Genomic DNA, 19,473 nt, shown 5'->3' on the forward strand with positions numbered 1-19,473 from the left:
AGCAGGAAAGTTGACGTTTCAGGTCGGGACCCTTCTTCGGAAATGGGCAATTTTTGAAGAAGCCCATTTCTGAAGAAGGATCCCAACCCAAAACGTCAACTTTCCTGTTCCTCTGATGCTGCCTGGCCTGCTGTGTTCCTCCAGCTCCACACTGTGTTATATCTGAGAAGTGTTGTAACTTTGGTTTTTCTCTACTTCATTAATTGCAATGATCCCTACCAAATGTGTTTGAGCAATGTTTACAGTGCAACCAAAGAAGCATTTATGTCCTGCACCCTTCACATGCATTAATACAAAGGCACAAACAGCAAGATCCTTGAGTAAAAATGCATGAAAAAGGGCTTACATTCCACAGATCTCTGGCACAGTAGGTGGATATCTGATTTACTGATGACCATGCCACTATTCTTCACCCATCCTCCTCAATTATCCTAGGGGGACAGAGTAAAAATAGAAATGGTTTTGGGACCTAGGCTGGAATCAAGTCCAGGCTCATACAAATGAGACGTTGATTGTAAGGGTCAAACATGAAATAAATTTGTTTGATCACAGCCCAATTTTTAGCGGGCGCTGGTGTATACAGGATGGAATAGCCTCCTGTGGGGCTACAGTACATTCTTTTGGTTTTTTTCATTTATTCCTGGGGCGTTGGCTGGGCCAGCATTCATTGCTTATCCCTATCTGCCCTTAGTTGGTGTGGTTAAACAGAAATATAGAAATGTAGAAATCACTCGACTGAGCTTAAAGCTGCATGTGCTGTTGGATGAGAAGTATTCTGCAGCACTGAATATTACTTTTCCTTACAAAAACAAACTACTGCAAGTGCTGGATATCTAAATTCAAAACAGAAAACGTGGAAAATACTCAGCAGGTTAGGAAGCATCTGTGAAGAGAAAAGTATTAGTCATTCAATATGATTGTGGTTGACATTCAACCTAACTTAATACCTTTGGTTAATAAAACAGCATCAATCTCAGTTTTAACATTAGCAGTAAATTTAACAATAAAACAATCAATCTAGCCTACACTAATCAATTCCTATTACTGAAAATACTAAAAGCCTTTCGACAGGAATGCAACAATTTATGGAAACTCTGAATTTAATTGATTTGAAAGTAAAAGACAATGGTAGGGAATCATTAATTAAGACAAGTTGTCAAAATGATTCCCAGAATCTTGGTCCTACAAGCCAGCCCTGCATTTGTCATTCATCATCCTGACTAAATCGATTTCCATTATGGTAACTGCAATGTATCAGGAAAAGGCAGCTCCCATGGGTGCACACAAATGACAGGATGTTTCAAACAGAAACTTTAAACAACACAGATTTATTGGCTACAGAATTTATAGTTCATATTTTATTCATGTTGCATTTTTTACATCACAAACACCGTACAACGGATACTGGAAATCTATGAACTCCTCTCCTCACCATCCCCAAACAGCTGTTGGAGTCAATTCAACATTTTAAAACTGACACTGATGGATTTCTGTGAGGCAAGGTTAATTAAGTGTTAGGGAACCAAAGTAAATAGAGTTAAAATACAGATCAGCTGTGGTCTAAAGAATGGCAGAACAGACTTGAGGGGCTGAATGGTCTACACGTGTCATATCTCAATCATAACAACGTGTTAACTTACCGAAATAGTGTACGCTTTTCTAATCGAATCTCTCGTGAGTTCAATGTGTTGCAGTCTTGATCAAGTACAAGAGGCTTTAAAAAAAATCAGTCAAGAAAAGAAAACATTGCAGAAATGTTCAACAAAATAGAATGCAATAAAATGACCCAAACTCTTTTAAGCAATATGTCTTCTCAACAACAATATATTTAGATACTTTAACCTAATCAAATGTCCCAAGGTATTTCATGGGACCATAATGTGAACAAAGGAACTAAGTATGACACCAAGCCTTGTAAATTAATAGGTCTGATGACCAAAAACATGGGCATAGAGGGAATCTTTGAAGAATGTCTTAAAGGAAGAAAGGGAAGTAGAATTGAGAAAATGTAGAGAGGCAATTCTGGAGTGTGGGGCTAAGCACTGACGTGCAGAAGCGCTACTAGTAGAGCAATTAACTTTGGGTTGCACAAGTGCACAGAGATCTCAGAGGATTGTTGGGCTAGAGGAGATTAGAGCCAGGTGATGGCATGGAAGGATTTGAAAACAAGATGAAATATTCAAAGTCCTGACATTGGCTGACCAACAGTCAATGTAGGTCAGCAAGCACAGGTATGCAAAGCAACAGGATTTGATGCAGGTTAAGGCACAGACTACAAAGATTTGAATGATCTCAAGGTTGGGGAGAATGGAATGTGGAGATCTATGGCAAGTGCTTTTGATCATCAAATCTAGAGATCAATCTAGAAGGCATGAATATATGCAAGGGTGATGAAATAGGCAGTTTTGGGTTATGCCTCCAATATGAGTTCGGAAGCTCATCTCATGATCAAATGTGACACCAAGATTACAAATAGGCTAGTTTAATCTCAGACTGTTGCCAGGAAGAGGAATTGAATCAGTAGCTAGGGAACAGAAAAAAATTGAAACAAAAACACAGGTGAGACTGAAAACAATGGGTTCAATCTCATCTGTATTTAAGGGAAGGAAATTTTTGTTCAGCCAGTATTAAATATCAGATAAGCAGTCTGATAATTTAACAACAGTGATCCTCCCAGAATTAACAACCACATTTGACACAACAGTGTATGACAATCGACAAAGTAAGTAAAGAAGGTTCAAACCGATTCAAAAGAACCAATTTCTCAATGTTACACATACAACAACAGGTTATTAGATGGTATTTGTAACTTAAGCTTGCATTATCAAAGAATAAACTGGTGGTGCATTTTAAGAGAGGTCAGTGCCAACGACCCTTGTGATAAGCTGTCATTCTTCTCTGTAATTCAACCTTGAACTCTTCTCCTGCTTGAACCTACTCAATTACTTGCATTATTCCTCTCTCTCCTCCTCCTAAAAAGAAGCATTTTCTCTTCCGTGTCAGCTCAAACTGGCTCTATTTTCTCCACCAGGAGTTAATAGTGGCCATATCCCTTTCATGCCCCCATAATTCTGGCACTCCCTTTGCAGCTGGAATTCATGTCTCTTCCCCTAAATTCTTCAAAAGGAATAATTTCAACTCCTGCTCCTCTATTCAATACTACTTTCTCACCTGTTTTCTGCTCACTTTTCCTTTGATGCCATTTATTTCCCACTCTTCATGGTTACTGCCCTGCTTTTGAATTTCTGTTTTAATTTTTTTCCTTACTCTACCATAGATATGTATATTGCTGGAAAAGGCAGTATTTGCAGCCCAACCCAAATTGCCCTTGAACTGAATGGCTTGCTAGGCCATTTGCGAACCAGTCACATTGATACGGATTTGGAATCACATGCAGGCCAGACTGGGTAAGGATGGGAACTTTCTAGTCCTAAAGGACATAGTGAAGCAAATGGATTTTTGCGACAATCGATGATAGTTTCACAGTCACAATTAATGAGACTAGCTCCCATTCCAGATTTTATTTTTATTAATCAAATTTAAATTCCACCTACTACCTTGATGGAATTTGAACCAAAGTCTCCAGTGTATTAACTGGGCTATCTGGATTTCTTATCTAGTGATATCAGGTGTGGTGTAGTATCCAGAGACCCAAGATAATGCCAACCATGTCATCATTGTCAATTATTATAAAATCCCATCTGATTCACTAATGTCTTGAGCGAGGGAAATTTATTGTCTTTACCTGGTCTGGCCTACATGTGACTCCAGACCAACAGCAGCACGGTTGATTCTTGACTCCTGTTTGAAATGGCCCAGAAGCCAGTCAGTTCAAATGGCAATTAGGGATGGGTAATAGTTGCTGGCCCAGCCAGTGACACCCACAACTCATGAGTGAATAAGAAGTAACACCACTGTTGCTCTTTATACCACCCCCTTATAACTGTCAGCTATTTTCCATTCTTCACCGGCACTCACTGGCATGCACAACTCTAAACGCAATCCCACCATCATGAACACTCTCATCCACATATTTATTCACACCATCGTTGGAAGATGCACATTACATACCTTGTCACCTCCAACCAGAAAAAGATCTACGGCAGCCAACTGAATTTGTAACCTCTCACAGAGCTCTGTCAACAGTTCTCTAATAGAAATACCGGTTTGGATCGTAACTGTATGCAAGGAACCATCCGGCAGACTCACGGTGCAGTGTTTTGAACGTTTTTCTCTCTCAGTCACAGGTACTTTTGCAGAAACGTTCTTTTGGAAAAAGAAGATCTTCGGTCAAGCTGGAATACTAAGAGCAACAAACTGGAACATACAATCGATGCGGGTAGAACCTAAATCAATAATAATCCTTTATAGATAAAAACTTATTTCTAATATTTTCTCAGAATAAAACTAAAACCCATCAAATAATATCAATAAAGATAGTCTTGGAAAATAATTGAAAAGTACACTGTAAGCTAAGATTTTTTAAAAAAATAACTCGTGATTTTAAACACAGTGTACTTTGTGCTAGCTAACTGTTCATTTGTCAGATAAAAATAGCACTGCATTTGACATAGGGTTGAACTGTTGGGGAGATATTGCTTTCCAATTTGGATGAAATGGCAGATGCCATCCGACCTATGTGAAACAGGAATGCCCTCCAGCAATAACGCATGGATGTTTCATAACCCTCCAATGTGACTGGCCAGCAGCTTTCGTACTTGTAGCAGTGCTAGAACCAAGCAGTGGACATTGCTAGGACTTCATAAAGACCCAGGATGAAGACAGATACAGCACCCAGAATGTGTTTTTTTTATATTTAGGGATGGTTGGGAGCCTAGGTAGAGAGATGGGAAAGCAAGATTGATGGCTATCAAGTAAATGATAAACAGAGATACAGGGCAATCCCTCCAAATCTCACTTTTTCTGGTTAAATAAAAAACCCTAAACTGTCCTGCCAACGCTAACCCTATTATGGCATGGGCAATGCAATATTTAGGTTAAATGGTTGTTAACAAACTCAGATGCCTGCTAATCTTCTTTTTGCAAAATGGGAGCAAGCTCCCAATTTTGAAGCCAGCCCTGTCTGCTGTTTTATGGGCACCAGCTCAGGTTAGGGTGGGAGGTGGTGGGCCACACACCCAAGGAGTTATCACTATGAGATCTTCTCACAAATGCCAATCAGTCACGTGGCTGGCTGCTCTTTATTACCAGCAGCACCAGACATGTAGGAGGTTGTGAGGGAACCATTAGCTGGACAGGGAAGGGGGAAGGGGGAAAGACAAGATGGGGTAGGATGCTTGTATGGGTGTGGGTGAAATAACTCCACATAGGCTGGTATCCCATCACCAAGTCACCAGTTATTTACATGCAGAAAGCCCTTTACACTGATCCAGCTCCCTCAGAGCCAGCTGTCAGAGTGAACAGGATTTCTGGCACTCCTGTTCTTATCCGTCAGCCAAGGCTCCCTGATTGGGCCAGATTAATAGCCCCGATCAGGAAACTCATATCCTATGAGGTCCATCTGGCTGACCTTGTTACAATCACAACAGCGGGGGCACAGTCAACAGCTTGCAGATAGGCAGGCACCTGTCCGTGTGGCATGCCCCTCCTGCTGAGCATTTAAGGGGAGACTGAAGGGCAGTGGGTGGGAGGCCCTTAAGAGGTCATTAATTAGCTACGTAAGGGTTGGTGTTCATCCAATGATGACTGTCTAACAACTACTTCACTGCTGAAGAGACAGTAGGAACTGCAGATGCTGGAGAATCTGAGATAACAAGGTGTAGAGCTGGATGAACACAGCAGGCCAAGCAGCATCAGAGGAGCAGGAAGGCTGACGTTTAGGGCCTAGACCCTTCTTGTCAGCTTTCCTGCTCCTCTGATGCAGCTTGGCCTGCTGTGTTCATCCAGCTCTACACCTTGTTACTTCACTGTTGAATATGCCCACTCCCCCACCAGACAATATCCCACCAGATCTTATGTGAACAAAAAGTTGCTGGAAAAGCTCAGCAGGTCTGGCAGCATCTGTGAAGGAGAAAACAGAGTTAACGTTTCGGGTCCGGTGACCCTTCCTCAGATCTTATGCGAACCCCACCCTTTTAGAAGACTGCTCCTGTGCTAGGTGTAAAATTCCAGCCTATATTTCTTAACACAATAAGATCAAATCATTTCATTTTATATGTCTGCTATTTGTATAATAGTATAGTGTATAATTGTATAGTCCTCAATTGTATAAGGTTAGAAATTGAAAATAGCACAGATTAAGGCCATTATACTCATTGTCCATGCTAACTTCCTATAAAAAAAGTCCAGTCAGTCCCATTTTCTTACTCTATCCTCTATTTTTGTTGTATATCTAAGTTCCATTAAATTTCTTTTTAAAATCATCTCAACTTCCACTATGCTCACAGGCAGTGAGTTCCAGATCATTACCTCTCCTGCATGGAAAAGTTAATTTGTGTCTATACAGACTTGACAAAGTACCACTTAAAAAGCTGTTAACAAAATTGAGGGTCATGGATTAGAGAGCGGAGTTAGTGTGAGATACCATATGCTGGCTAACTATTCTTTCAATATGCACTGCCACCTATAATACATGCATTAGTTCCTCTGTCCCTTCTCTAAAACTGTGTCATCAAGTATAGATTGCATCTCCCAATCCCTTCTGAGAAAATGCATCCTCTATGTATTAAACTCCATCTGCCAATATCTGCCCACTCTGCTAGCTTATCAATGTCCTATTGCAGTGGCCTGGTATTGTTCTCAATGTTTGCTGTACCTGCAAGTTTTGTATCTTTAGCAAATTTCGAAATTTTACTCTTATGTTCCAATTTCCAAGCCATTTATGTGAAGCAAAAAACACAGCAGTTCTAGCACTGGCCCTTGAGGAACACCACAGTCACCATGTAGTCTGGAAAAGAACCATCTATCACAAGCCACTGTTATCTGACTTTTAGCCAATTATTTTTATCCATTGACTCCCGCTCCCTAATCCATGGCCCTCAATTTTGCTAATGGCCTTTTAATTGTTATTTTGCCAAAACTATACTGACATAATCCACAGCCAGCATGTCCTCAACTTTCCATTGCTTCAACAAAACTTCCAACTAGATTCAGTAAATGTGGCCTGCCTTTTATGAAGCTCATGCATGTCCAGGGCATTCAACACTAAGATGATTCCAGAACAAGAAGTAAGAGTTTGGTCATAAACCATATCTCCTCAGCATTTATTTCAACACTGTTCCTTTTTCAGTAATTCTATCCCTTTCTCTTCTCTTCTCTTCTCTTAAAGATGTCCAGTCCTTTATGGGTTTTAGTTCTAAGTTTTGAGCTAGAGTATTTCCATGACCTCACCCAAGTGACCATCTTAACATCAGCCTAGAGTAAAAACAGAAAACACTGGAGAAACCCGGCAGGTCTGACAACATCTATGCAGAGAGAAACAGAATTAATGTTTCAAGTCCAATATGACTCTGCTTTAAAACTGGAAGAGGCTCAGAATTCATGTCTTTTATGTTGTTGGCAGAGGAGGAGGAGGAGTGAGAGGAACAGATCTTGAAGCTGCCCAGAGCAAAAGGCAAAGGATGCGCTCATGGTGGTAAAGGAGAGATAGAGATATAAAATAGGTATAAATTATAGTTATGTAAAGGACATAATGGATCCAAGATGGGTTGTGTCAGGACTGAGATAGTCAAGAAAGCTGCTCGAGTGATAATCGAGAAATACTGCACCCACCTATCAATGACTTCCACACCAACAAGAGAGTCTGCAAAGAAATCATCATCATCTGCAGCAAGAAACTTCACATCAAAATTACAGGTAATGTGACACACTTAATGAATTGTATCTGGCGTGGACCTGTTAGAGGCATCTCTATCAAACTGCAGAAAGAAGAGCAGGAGAGGAGGGACAACTGTGTCCCTGAGGTTTCTGCTCTGAGATGATTGGGCCTAGATACCAAGGAGCTGCTGAAGGTGCCAGACTTTGGCAGCTTGTCTAATCTAAGAACACACAGACTTCAGTAGGAATGGCCCTGTGAACTCCAAGAATCTAAAATTATTTGTACAAAATGGCACTAAATAAAAAAAAAGCAAACACATAAACAAACAAGGCATAAACAAGACACAGCCAGGAGAGAGGGTGGCATGCAATCAAAATGGAAGACAGAGGTCTGAAGTTATTGAACTCAATGTCGAGTCCCAGAGACTGTAAAGTGCCTCAGCAGCTTGCATAGAGCTTTGTTGGAATAAAGCAGCAGACCTAAAACTGAAATGTTAGCATGGGCAAAAGATGGTTTATTGAAATGGCAAGCAACTGGAAGTTCAGGATCATTTTTAAGGACACAGCAGAAGTGTGACCACTTTTCTGTTTTTGGTTCCACCAATGTAAAGATGACGACGCTGTGAGCAGCCAATATAGCAGACATTAGCCTAATTCCCAGTGTGACAACTGTGCTCCCCTGAGGCAATGAAGCTGAGCCAGTTTTAGTTATCCTTCATTCCCTCAACTGGCATGAGCACAAAGCAAAGATCAATCCTGGGATTCTCCTAAACTGTACAGCACACTGACTTAAACCAGCACACGTCATCCCAATCATTTTCTTTAAATTAACTTTGAAATAGACATAAATAGATTATTTCCTGTAAATGATCTGGAGTTGGTGAATAACTATTAAACTAAGGAAATGTTTTCAAAATATAATCATGCTTCAGATCCTCCACTACTACTACATGTGAGCTGTGGGACTACTCCCTATTTCTGTTTAATTTGCACTAACCTCTTGTTTGTTGTTTCTTGGACAGCTAGAAGCCATCCCCTCTGTGCTGGTGGAAGATGACATAGAGCCAAATGATTCACGATGCCACTGAGACAGTCCATTACTTTCAGAAAGGTCTAGTGAGTGAGAGAAAGAATGCATAGTATAAGAATATAAAATTATTTCCTGCAGTCCTCTACAGTCTGTAAAACAACAGAGCACTGCTTCTGTTGCCACATAAAATTATGATCCACACACTTCTTTGAACAAGTGCAAGGTAAGGTTAACGTGACTTAGTGAACATAGTATACAAAAAAGGTAGTGTCTTTGAATTTTAGTTAGATAACAAGTTTTATTTTTAGGCCTATTTATCCTTATTTCTTCTTATTCTTCCAGAATACGTGATCATTTCTGAATATTTTCCATTCTATCAAAAGACCTCCACATATTACCAAGAGACAATTTTTCAATGCCAGCACTGAAGTGAAGAAAGAATTGTTATGATGCAGCACCTTGTACAACCGCAGGATGCCACAAAGTGCTTTGCAGAAATATTTTTGTTGACTGCTATTAAAGCATAATAATCAATTTTCCTGGAGAAAAGTCCCATAAATAGCAATTAAATGGCATTACCATCACTGAATCGCCCATTATCAATATCATGGGACCAGAAACTGAACTGGATTGGCCATAAATCCTGTGGCTACAACAGCAGGTCTGAGGCTAGGAATTCCATGGTGACTAACTCACCTCCTGTCTCCCCAAAGATTGTCTACAAATTATAAGTGTGCTGAACTACTCCCTCGTGTATCAGTGCACTTATTGTTTATCTATATGTGTTGATATACCTTCTGTCTTTCTGCCCATGGCTTATCTAAATAGTACAGAGTGAGATACCACTCTGACTCACTCCTTACATGTGCTTTGTAGATAGATTTAGGGAGTTAGGAGGTGAGTTATTCACTGCACGGATCCCCGCCACTGTTCAGTTGAGTTTCTGGTCAACAGCAACCCCCAGGATGATGATAATGGGGGTTTCAGCAATGGTAGAGCCAGTGAATGTCAAGGGATGATGATTAGATTCCCTCTTGTTGAAGATTGATTTTTATTCATTCATGAATGTAGGTGTTGCTTGGCGATCTGGATTACTAGGTCATTGACATCAATACTCTGCTACTACCTACCCTAGATGGTCATTGCATAGCACTTATGTGGCGCAAATGTGACTCACCACTTGTCAGCCCAAACTTGGATATTGCCCGGATCTAGTTAAATTTAGACATGACAGTGTCTAAGGAGTTGTGAACAGTGGGGAAAATTGTACAGTCATCAGCAAACATCCCTACTTCTGACCTTGTGATGGAAGCTTTGATGAAGCAGATATTTGGGCCTAGGATATTTTCATGAGGTACTCCTGCAGAGATGTGATGGAGTTGGGATGACTGCCTCCAATAACCACAACCATCTTCCTTTGTGCTACATATGACGCCAACCAGTTTTCTCCCAAATTCTCATTGCTCATACTCCTTGAACATAGGACCTAGGAGCAGGAGTAGGCAATTCAGCCCTTCGAGCCCATTCCACCATTTAACATGATCATGGCTGATCTTATCCTGCTCTGAACTCCACTCACCTGCCTGCCCCACAGCCCTTCATCCTGCTTTTCATCAGAAACATATCCATTTCTTTCTCAAATGTGTTGATTGATTCTGCCTCCACTGCACTCTGTGAGTTCCACAGATTCACAACCGTCTGAGAGAAGTAGTTTCTCCTCATCTCAGTTCTGAACCTACTTCCTCTCACTCTATATCTATGCGCTCTTGTTCAAGAATGTCCCATAAGGGGGAGCATCTGTTCAAGGTCCACCCTATCAATCTCTTTTAAGTTACCAATTAAGATTGCCCTTCATTCTTCTGAACTCCAGCAATGCAAGCCCAAGCTATGCAACAGCTCCTTGGACACTAGCCCTTTCATCATTAGAATCAACCTTGTCAACCATCTCTGAACTGCCTCCAGTGCCACTAAATCCTTCCTCAAGCAAGGAGACAAAACTGAACACACTATTCCAGATGTGGTCTCACCAACGCCATATATAATTGTAACAACACATTTTCAGTTCTATAATCCAGTCCTTTTGCAATGAATGCCAGGATTCCATTTGCCTTCCTTATTATATGCTGCACCCGCAGACACACTTTCTGTGATTCATGCACAAAGATGCCCACATCCCTCTGCACTGACGCACTTTGAATCTGCTTCCCATTTAAATAATAATTTGCCCTTCTATTTTTCCAGCCAAAAATGGACAATCTCACACTTATACACGTTAAACCCCATGTACCAGATTCTCCTAGCCCATCAATATCCATCTGTAAACTCTTCTCCTCACTGCCTGCTTTTCTCACCAATTTTAGCATCATCCGTGAACTTTGTTATGTTATACTCTGTCCCTGCTTGCAGATCATTTATATAGGTTGATGCCACACTCAGTTAAATGCTGCCTTGAAGTCATAGTAATAGTCATGGTAACAAAGATAAAATCACTAAAGATAAAATTTGATCAGATTACTGATGATTAAGAGTAGACTGACATGCTAATAACTGGTGGGTTAGGGTTGTCCTTTTCGTGTACAGTTTTGTAACTGTACAAGAACAACTTAGCTACAGGTGCGGCAAGCTCTGGATCACACGTCTTCAGTACTGTTGCCAGGGGCCCACTGCCTTTGCAGTATCCAGTGCCTTCAACCAATTCTTGATATCACATGGAGGTCATCAAATTAGCTAAAGACTGGCATCAGTGATACTGGGAACCTCCGGAGGAGGCTGAGACATTGCACCCACTTGGCACTTTGGGTTTAAGATTGTTGCAAACGTTTCACCTTTATCTTTAGCACTGATGTGCTAGGTTCCCCCATCAGATCACATGATGTCCTGTAAGATTGCTCTGCTATTCAATAAGATCATGGCTGTTTCGTCTGTGTTCCATATTCAACATTCGTATCATCTCTATAAAAGGCATCAATGCAGGTCAATTCTGCTCCATTTGTCCATGGCACAGCATGTGCTCAAATGGCCCCTCTCTAATCAAGCTAATTGCCAAACCTTGATTAGAATTAGTTAGCTTAGTACAGCGCAGAAATCAAACCAAAGGCCTTGTGACCCTCATGGCTTAGTTACCCATTGATTTAATCAACTGAGCCATCAGTAGGATTGCTCAATATTGCTGTCTGGTTGATCTGATTTCAAACAGAATTAATCAGCAGGCAGTAATCTTATTCATACAGAAGTCTGCAGCAACATTTTAAACCATATTAAATTAATAATTGGTGAATTGCAGACTATTGAATACAGTAAATCATAAAAACCAGGTACCAGTGAGCAAAGTTAGGAACACTTGTTTCAGACTACTCTTCATAAGTACAAACCTATTTAACAAATAATCAACCTCAAATCTATAGCATCTCAAGGATTGGCATGACTGCAAGTAAAATGGCCACTTCCCGAAGGCCACTTAGCCAAATTTCCTTGAAGATTCCTGCCTGCATTACCCTAACATTGCACCTTTCTCTGCCATCTACCTTTATAGCCTCTCCAAGCTAACCTAGTAATGAGACGCATTCTTACTTTCTCCACTCCATTCTCACCAAACTGCTGATCTTTCAATTTTCACTTTCGTACCCATCTTATCTGATAGTGTTAATAGTTCACTGTCCTCAGGTACTGTCATGCCTGTCTTCAAATCTGCTGTCATCACCGCTCTCGTCAAAAAAGCCAACACTTGGTCATTTTGTCTTTGCAAACTGGTATCCCAACCCAACTTCCTTTTCTTTCACAAGCAAGATATCTGTGCTCAACTTCTCCAAAATTCTGTGTTTTAACCTCTTAAATCTGTTTTCTGTCACAGTACTGAAACAGCCTTAGTAGACATCCTTACTCAATCCCATAGCAAATAAAGTTGAATTTTTTGAACAAACATATCAACTATGAGCAGAATTAGGCCATTTTCCCCACAAGATTGCTCAACCATTCAATAAGATCACTATTGCTTTGTTTGTGTTTTGACTTTCACATCCTTATCTATCCCTTGATAATCTCTAATTTACTAGCATACAAGGATATGTCTACCTTAACCTGCAATGACCCCGATCTCCACGGCCTTCTGAGAATTTGTCAGAGAATGGATCAGAAGGAGGCCTTTCAGTTCATTGAGCAAGCCAAGCAGTCTCACACCACCACCACCCCCCCTCACTTGATCCCTGTAACCCTGCAGCTTTATTTCCTTCAAGTGCCTATCCAAATTCCTTTTGAAATCATTGTTTCCACCTCCACCATCCTCATGGGCAGCAAGTTTCAGGTCGTTACTATTCATTATAAAATTCCTCCATTTCTCGCACAAAACTGTAAATCTGTTAACCCTAGTCCATTTATCATCAGCTAATGGGAGAAGTTTATCCTTGTCCACATTAAGTATCCTTGTCCACATTAAGTACACTTGTCATAATCTTGTATACCTCTCTCAAATCTTCCACCATTTTCTTTGCTCAAGGATGCCAAAACCCAGCTTCTCCAGCCAATCCCCACCCCTCAAAACAGAGACAAATCCTCAGGACCTGGTAAGTGTACAGTCTCTCTCGAAAATAAAAATGGACTGTCTAGCAGCAGTAAAACATATGCCTGCAGAATTCACCAGCATGTGAATCGCCATTCTCTTTTCTCTTTTGAGTTCTTCCCAGGCTCCTCCGTGACCAGGAGAAAAATGTTCCCCTCTTCTTGTTGCCATTATCATCTTCAAGCTCAATGGGTAACAATCTGGACGATTTAATCCTTGTACTGGACTGGAACAGGAAAAATGAATACAAGTGAATAAGGCTTGCAATTAGAACATTACCTTTGCTAACAAAAACAGAAATTGCTACAAAATCTCAGTAGGTCTGGCAGCAGCTATGGAGAGAAATAAGGGGTTATTGTTTCAGGTCCAATGACCCTTCTACGGAAGTTTTCGGTTTTATCGAGTAAGTATTCATATATAGCTATGTAAAAAACTGAAGGAAATTCCTAGGCACAGAGAAAACTAAGTATATATTTGCCTTTGTGCCCTGTGTTCAGTGAAAAATAAAATGGTTGCAACTTCATGGCTGTTCTGTAGAAACCTTTACTACTGTAATTCAGTGAAGCATCCTATCAACCATCAACACCATTTGATGCGGCCTTTGCTGGCCTGACCAGCATTTCTGGCTAAACCTTAATTGCCTTGGAGAATGTGGTGGCAAGCTGCCTTCATGAACTGCTGCAGTCCTTAGGGTGTGGGGACACCCACAATGCTGTTAGGAAGGGAGTTCCAGGAATCTGACTCAACAACAATGAAGGAACAATGATTATTTCTTCGTCAGGATTCTGCAAGGCTTGGAGAGGAATTAGCAGCTGGTGCTATTCCCATGCATGTGCTGTCCTTGTCCTTCCAATGGTAGAGGTTTGTATGGTGTTATCTAAGGAGCCTTGGTGAGTTGTTGCAATATATCTTGTTGATGGTGCACACTGCTGATACTTTGCATTTATGGTGTTTGAAGTGAATGTTGCTAGTAGCAGATGGGGAGCCTATAAAGTGGGCTCCTTTGTCCCGGATTGTGTTGAACTTCTTGAGTGTAGTTGGAGTTGCGCTCATCCAAGCAAGTGGAGAGTAAACCATCAGACTTGTGAGTTTTGTCTTGTAGACAGTAACCAAGCTTTGGGGAGTCAAGAAGTGAGTTACTTGCCATAGAATTCCCAACCTTTGACCTGCTCTTGGCAGTACTTTTATTGCTGATCCAGTTCTGTTTCTGGTCAATGGTAATGCTCAGGATATTGACAGTGGAAAATTGCCTAGCTCTTGCTTGGTGTAAATATTACTTGCCACTCATCTCTCCAAGATTGAATGCTGTCTAGGTCTTGCTGCATATGGACACTGAATGCTTCAGTATCTGACGAATCACAAATGGTGCTGAACATTGTACAATCTTCAGCAAAACTCTCCATGTCTGACCCTTTGACTGAAGAAAGGTCACTGATAAAGCATCTGAAGATAGCTGAGCTTAATATCTGAGGAACTCCTATAGTGATGTTTCGTTTAAGATGATTGATCTCCAATCACAGCAATCTTTCTTTGCACTAGGACTCCAACCAGTGGAGATTTTCCTACTGTATTCCATTGATCCCACTTTTGCTGGGGCTTCTTAATCTCATAGTCAGTCAAATGATGCCATGGTGTCAAGAGCCAGCTCAGGTTCTATACTCGCTTCCATGTTCGAACCATGGATGTAAGGAGGTCAGGGGCCAAGTTGCCCTGGCTGAATCCAAACTGAGTATCAGAGAACAGGTGCTTAATAAGTGTTGCTTGATGGCAAACCTTATGAAACTTTTCGTTACATTCCTGATGGCCAAGAGTAGATTGACTGGATTGTAACAGGTTGGGTTAGAGTTGTCCTGCTTTTTATGGGTGAGACATACTTGAGCAGTTGCATAAATTGTCAGGTACATGACAGTGTTGCAGTGTCCTGAAACAGTTTGGCTGGTGACATGGCTCATTTGAGAGCACAAGTCCACACAAGTTCTATTCCAGGAATATTGTCAGGACTTGTAGTCTTCACAGTGTCCGCTTCAATTAAATTTAGCCTAGATTTTTGTGGAGTCAGGACAATTCCAGAGCCATTTAAACCTTGCAGGTGGACTTGATTTTGGGATTCCTACCCCCATTCCCAATGCTGACAATTTTCACCAACATGGGATAAGGATACAGGTTGCAAGTCTACACCGTGCACACCTCACCTGCTGGCTCCAGTGAGATGGTCGGCTACTCCCAGTTCCCCCCACAATGTTCATGGAGTCAGGTCAGCTTGTTCTCTCTCAGAGGAGTCAGGAACCTTAGGTTGCATTCAGGAAACCTGATGGTCAAGGTCAAAAGGTCTTTTGCTTGCCTCTAAACCACAATGGCCACCTACACCCTTCAGGCAACTCTATCAACTTAAGACTTCTGCCCCAGCCACTCCCAAGGGCCCCTCACTCTCACATCTGCACCAGCTCCATTTGAACACAGAGGGATGAGCAGAAAGTGTGGTGAGAGGTAACAAGAGTAAGAAGAAGCTTAGAGATAACAAGGTGCAGAGCTGGATGAACACAGCAGGCCAAGCAGCATCACAGGAGCAGAAAGGCTGATGTTTCGGGCCTAGACCCTTCATCAGAAATGGGGGAGGGGAAGGGGGTTCTGAAATAAATAGAGAGAGAGGGGGAGGCGGATAGAAGATGGATAGAGGAGAGGATAGGTGGAGAGGAAACAGACAGGTCGAAGAGGCGGGGATGGAGCCAGTAAAGGTGAGTGTAGGTGGGGAGCTAGGGAGGGGATAGGTCAGTCCAGGGAGGACGGACAGGTCAAGGGGGCGGGATGAGGTTAGTAGGTAGGAGATGGGGGTGCGGCTTGAGGTGGGAGGAAGAACAGGTTAGGGAGGCGGGGACGAGCTGGACTGGTTTTGGGATGTCGTAGGGGGAGGGGAGACTTTGAAGCTTGTGAAATCCACATTGATACCATTGGGCTGCAGGGTTCCCAAGCGAAATATGAGTTGCTGTTCCTGCAACCTTTGGGTGGCATCGTTGTGGCACTGCAGGAGGCCTAGGATGGACATGTCGTCTGAGGAATGGGAGGGGGAGTTGAAATGGTTCGCGACTGGGAGGTGCAGTTGTTTATTGCGAACCGAGCGTTGGTGCTTTGCAAAGCGGTCCCCGAGCCTCCGCTTGGTTTCCCCGATGTAGAGGAGGCCACAACGGGTACAGCGGATGCAGTATACCACATTGGCAGATGTGCAGGTGAACATCTGCTTGATGTGGAAAGTCTTGTCTGGAGCATTAGCAGCAGCTTTATTCAGCCAGGCTAATGGCTTGTTTTATGCTATAGATGGTATGAAATTTTTCTGGTACTTTTAAAGACTGCAAGGAATGAAAACAAATGTCATACAAATTGTGGTAATTTATTAAGGTGTGGTGCTGACCACAGGGTTGCACCTCTGACATGCAAGAGTTATCAGACTGACACAGTAGGTGATGTTATCTATATTCAAGGGAAGCTTTTTTTATACATTAAAAGTAAAAGAAAATTAAAACATAAAACAATCTGATTAAATTCTTGTGGGCAGTGAATCAGACAGAGTTTCATGTACTATTTGTAAGTGCTGCGTGTATAAGAGTCCCTACAGTGCAGAAAGAGGCCATCCAGCTCATCGAGTCCACACTGACCCTCCAAAGAGCATTCCACCCAGAACCATGCTCCCATCCCATCCCCATAAGCCCACATTTACTATGGCTAATCCATCTAGCCTGCACACTACAGACAAATTAGCATGGCGAATCCAACTAACTGGCACATCTTTGGACTGTGGAAGGAAACCACAGCACCCAGCAAGAAAAAAAACCCACACAGACACAGGCAGAACATGCAAACTCCACACAGACAGTACCCAAGGCTGGAATTGAACCTGGATCCATGGTAGCAGTGCTAATTACTAAGCCACCATGCCACCCATTAGGGCCTGTGTTAGGGCAATTAACATAAATCTACATACGGTCACTGAAATAAATTTCTCAACAAATTAAGGTATTAGCCAAGTATAACATATTAGCCTATGCATAACATCCTAACATATGCAGTGACACCCCTATAAACATGTTATACATTGTTTGATTTTTACCAATTAACTGGTTGGTGTAAGAAGCAGAAAAGATCATACAATATTTATGTTATTCAGAAGAGGTAAACAATGCATAATTCAGTAGATCAGAAGCATTTTTTGGTTATATCAGAGACAATAGTACATTGATTTTTTTAAAAAATAGTTTAAGCACAGTCAGCTGACCTCATCTATTCATCCAGAACAAAAACAAACTGAAATAAGCATGTTTTGTGACTAAAACGAACTACACATCTTAGAAACAGTCCTACAGACAATAATTTTCTTGTTTCATACTTCTGTATAGTAAAGAGGCTGATGGACATGGAGACTTGCTACAAATGTTATCCAATTTATACTCCACTTGTGAATTAGCCTAATTGAAAATACTTGAGATGAATTAGTTTGGTCAATGCTACAAGGGGAAACCTAAGGACTCTTGTGGAACAATGGTAGCCTTCCTACCTCACAATCAGGAGGCCGAGGTTCAAGTCCCATCAACTCCAAAAGTGTGTCATAACATCTCTGAACAAGTCAATTAGAAAATATCTACAGTTAATGAGGTCAACAATCAGTAATCCCCATTAATAGGCAACTTGCTGCTCCCTGTCAAGAATCTCATCTAAATGTACAGAATTCTGTTTGAAAACACACAAACTGCTCCTGATGTCAAGAAAGGCCTTGCTCAACTTTTCACATAATTCTCCCAGATTTCTCTCCCAAGTCCACATCATTCAGTGTTTTTAACATTCAGCCCATTGTTACAAAACTATGAAAGAGATTTGATACTCCTTTGAGGGACAAAGCTGTTCTTCAACCTGACTTGATTTGATATCTCGAATGTCATATTGTGTGGTGCTTAATGTAATCCACAGCATTAACATTTTTAGACTCTTACATTCAGAGGCAACAGTCTCTCTCTCTCTCCATTAAATTCATATTCACTTAATATGGTGCATGCCAAAATTCAGTTTGAATAGCTTGCACCACAGTAAATCAAGATGGCCCTGATTTAGCATCTTATCACGTTCCACCTGAATACAGTTACAATGATGAATGTAATTGCAGAGGAATGAAGGATGCTTTTGTAGCCATGTTGAAACACGTTCTCAACTGCTTGCTGCTAAGATTGAACTGACAACATAAACTGGTCCTAACATGTGTCTTATTGCAGAACTAGAATTTAATTTGCTCATTAGTCATCTCAGCTCCAGGGCATCTCTGCAGGAGTTCATCAGGGCACTGTCCTAGAGCCAACCATCTTCAGATGCTTCATCAATGACATTCCCTCCATTATAGATCAGATGTGGGGATGTTTACCAATGATCGCACAATATTCAGCACTGTTCACGACTCCTCAGATACTGAAGCAGTCCATGTTTTTAAATGCAACAAATCTGGACAACATCCAGGCTTGGGCTGACAAATGGCAAGTAACATTTGTGTGGCACAGATGCCAGGCAACGATCATCTCCATTAAGAGACAACCTAATCACCACTCCTTGACATTCAATGATGTTATCATCACTGAATCCTCCAAAACAAGACAAGATAGCGGCAGAGTAAGACACTCCAGCCTGAAATCCTCTGCTCGCTAGTTCCTTTCCCTTTCATTTTTTTTGCTCTGCAGCAGCTTCCCCCCGCCTCCTCCCCAACTCCCGCCACCAACTTTTAACTTCTTAAACTACCCTACCCTAACTGGAGAATCAAGTCGAGATGAGGGGAAATGAATCATGGCCAGAGCTTAGGCGGAGCAGAGCGCGCGAGCATAGTCCTGGAGCAGGAGCAGTTCGAGCACAGCCGAGTCACAGAGCTGGCAGCAGAACAAGCACAGCCGGTGCCCGGAGCAGGGAGCAGCACAAGTCACGGGCTGAGTCCCGGAGCAGGGAATAGCGCGAGTAGGGGTTTGAGTCCCGGAGCAGGGAGCAGAGTGAGTCAGGGTTCCAATTCCGGAGCAAGGAGCAGAGCGAGTCATGGGCCGAGTTCCGGAGCAAGGAGCAGAGCGAGTCATGGGCCGAGCTCCGGAGCAAG

The 19,473-nt window shown here is 41.8% G+C and overlaps 1 protein-coding gene across 3 annotated transcripts in view; it reads right to left on the bottom strand.

Moving 5' to 3' along the window:
* The window catches only part of rgs12b (regulator of G protein signaling 12b), a 199,111-nt gene that overhangs the window by 49,675 nt on the left and 129,963 nt on the right, over positions 1-19,473 (bottom strand). For all 3 annotated transcript variants that reach the window (XM_020526970.2, XM_048595116.1, XM_048595117.1), the window contains exons 9-12: positions 13,440-13,587; positions 8,774-8,889; positions 4,072-4,266; positions 1,641-1,714 (exon numbers count right to left, since the gene is read on the bottom strand). In XM_020526970.2, coding sequence (XP_020382559.2) covers positions 1,641-1,714; positions 4,072-4,266; positions 8,774-8,889; positions 13,440-13,587 — 533 coding nt within the window. The remainder of the gene's footprint in view (positions 1-1,640; positions 1,715-4,071; positions 4,267-8,773; positions 8,890-13,439; positions 13,588-19,473) is intronic.

The sequence above is a fragment of the Rhincodon typus genome, chromosome 3, assembly GCF_021869965.1.
Source record: "Rhincodon typus isolate 14 chromosome 3, sRhiTyp1.1, whole genome shotgun sequence".
Lineage (NCBI taxonomy): Eukaryota > Metazoa > Chordata > Chondrichthyes > Orectolobiformes > Rhincodontidae > Rhincodon > Rhincodon typus.